This window comes from Mizuhopecten yessoensis, unplaced genomic scaffold (genome assembly GCF_002113885.1).
Source record: "Mizuhopecten yessoensis strain PY_sf001 unplaced genomic scaffold, ASM211388v2 scaffold711417, whole genome shotgun sequence".
In the NCBI taxonomy this organism is placed as follows: Eukaryota; Metazoa; Mollusca; class Bivalvia; order Pectinida; family Pectinidae; genus Mizuhopecten; species Mizuhopecten yessoensis.
This window is the reverse complement of record NW_018477616.1, coordinates 1-1,538: the sequence shown is the minus strand read 5'-3', so window position 1 is coordinate 1,538 and position 1,538 is coordinate 1. Positions and strand designations below refer to the sequence as shown.

General features: G+C 38.4%; 1 protein-coding gene across 1 annotated transcript; it reads right to left on the bottom strand.

Annotated features, from left to right (window-relative positions):
* Positions 1-170: 170 nt before the first annotated feature.
* On the bottom strand, positions 171-1,022 carry LOC110440834 (zinc finger and BTB domain-containing protein 17-like; the record flags this gene model as incomplete). The annotated part of the gene is made up of 1 exon (XM_021483961.1): positions 171-1,022. A coding segment is annotated over exon 1 (852 nt), but the record flags the coding sequence as incomplete, so codon positions are not given.
* Between the last annotated feature and the right edge of the window lie 516 nt (positions 1,023-1,538).

Here is a 1,538-nt window from a genome sequence, read left to right as displayed (position 1 = left end):
TTTCCTTTCGGTGTCAGTCTTAATATTTTTGTTTGTTTTCCATCTTCAAGATCATTAGAAATATTCCCTTCCATAGTTTTCCTTTTTTTATTGAACCGTTTTCCTTTGCCTTGGCTCTTATTGTCATTCAAATCATCTCCACTTCGAAACCCTTTATGTATTGTTTTTACATCATCAGATTTTGTAAGTGAACATTTTGCTTTCTGAGACCTTAGAATAATAGAATCCTGTTGAGATTTTGAGTCAGGTTTGTTTGCTCGAGCTGCAGTTGATCTGAGAAGAGGGGCTGCATATTCTGCCTCTTGTTTGCCATCCTCATCCTCACAGAATTCTTTAGTTTGGATATCAGAGTTATCATTGTTGCCCTCATCAGATCTAGAAAGGTTAAAATTTGTATCAATTTTCCCCTTGTCACTTCCCTCTCTACGCCTAGTTGAAGAAGGAATGTTAGGTTGCGCCATGTCAACGAATGTGACATCGTTCTTAGCAGCACGAGATATGATATTTTTCTGTAGGACAATGTTTTCTGATCTAAAATGTTTTTGCACCTCTAGAGAACTTTTTTCTTTAAGCATAGAAGATTCCAGGCCTGAATCTGCAGTTTCCTTTAATGTTTCCTGGTCAGTACTACATTTATGTGTCTGTCTGAACATCTGACAGAGTTTGACAGCCTCCTCGAGTCCCAATAGACTGCACACATTGAAAACTTTGTCCACATTACATGGCGTTATGTACATCTCCCCCGTGTACATAAACTGGACAACAGCCTGAACAACAAACAAGTCCTGATCCTTGAGAAGCACAGAACTGGAATCCACCTGACCAGTGTTAGTCACTCGACACAATTGTTTTCGAAAGTAAGGACTGCCACTTGCCAGCAGCACCACCTGGTGGACGTTAAGGTTTGCCTGGCATGTCTGGATGGTACAGTCGCAGATGTAACCCCGCTGCTGTAGCTGGTACAGGGACGAAGCTAGACTGGTAACATGACTGGACGATTGCATTAGCTCTTGATATACCATCCTTGATCAGATGTGTGGCTACATGTCCGGCAAGATGTTACCTACAGGTATACAAAAAATAATGTCCAATTTCAAAAGCGGGCTAATTACCAATATGTGGTTTGATTTTTTATTTGAACTCAATAACCCTATATATGTACACATATTGAATCATCCGAGGACCTGTTTTTGGGATACACCTGTTTCTGTGCCCTGACCTTTTGCCTATCGCTGTGTTCATACCACAAGTTTTTAACATCATCACTTTTTGGGTAGTGAAAATGAAAATTTAGTTAACGTCTGCGAGAATTTTGAATAAAAGGAAAGCAAAAAAAAGTAAATCAACCCTATTAAACTCAAAAACATGTGTAAAAATAGCTTTTCTACTATTTAATGTTTTTACTGGATTGAAAAACACTAGAAAAACATCTGGAAGAGGTAAAAAAAACTATAATATTTATGTAACAGGAAAAAGAAAATGCAACGGCCAGAACTATAAGAGAACTGTTCCCGAGGGAAAGGGTCATAATAGATTTA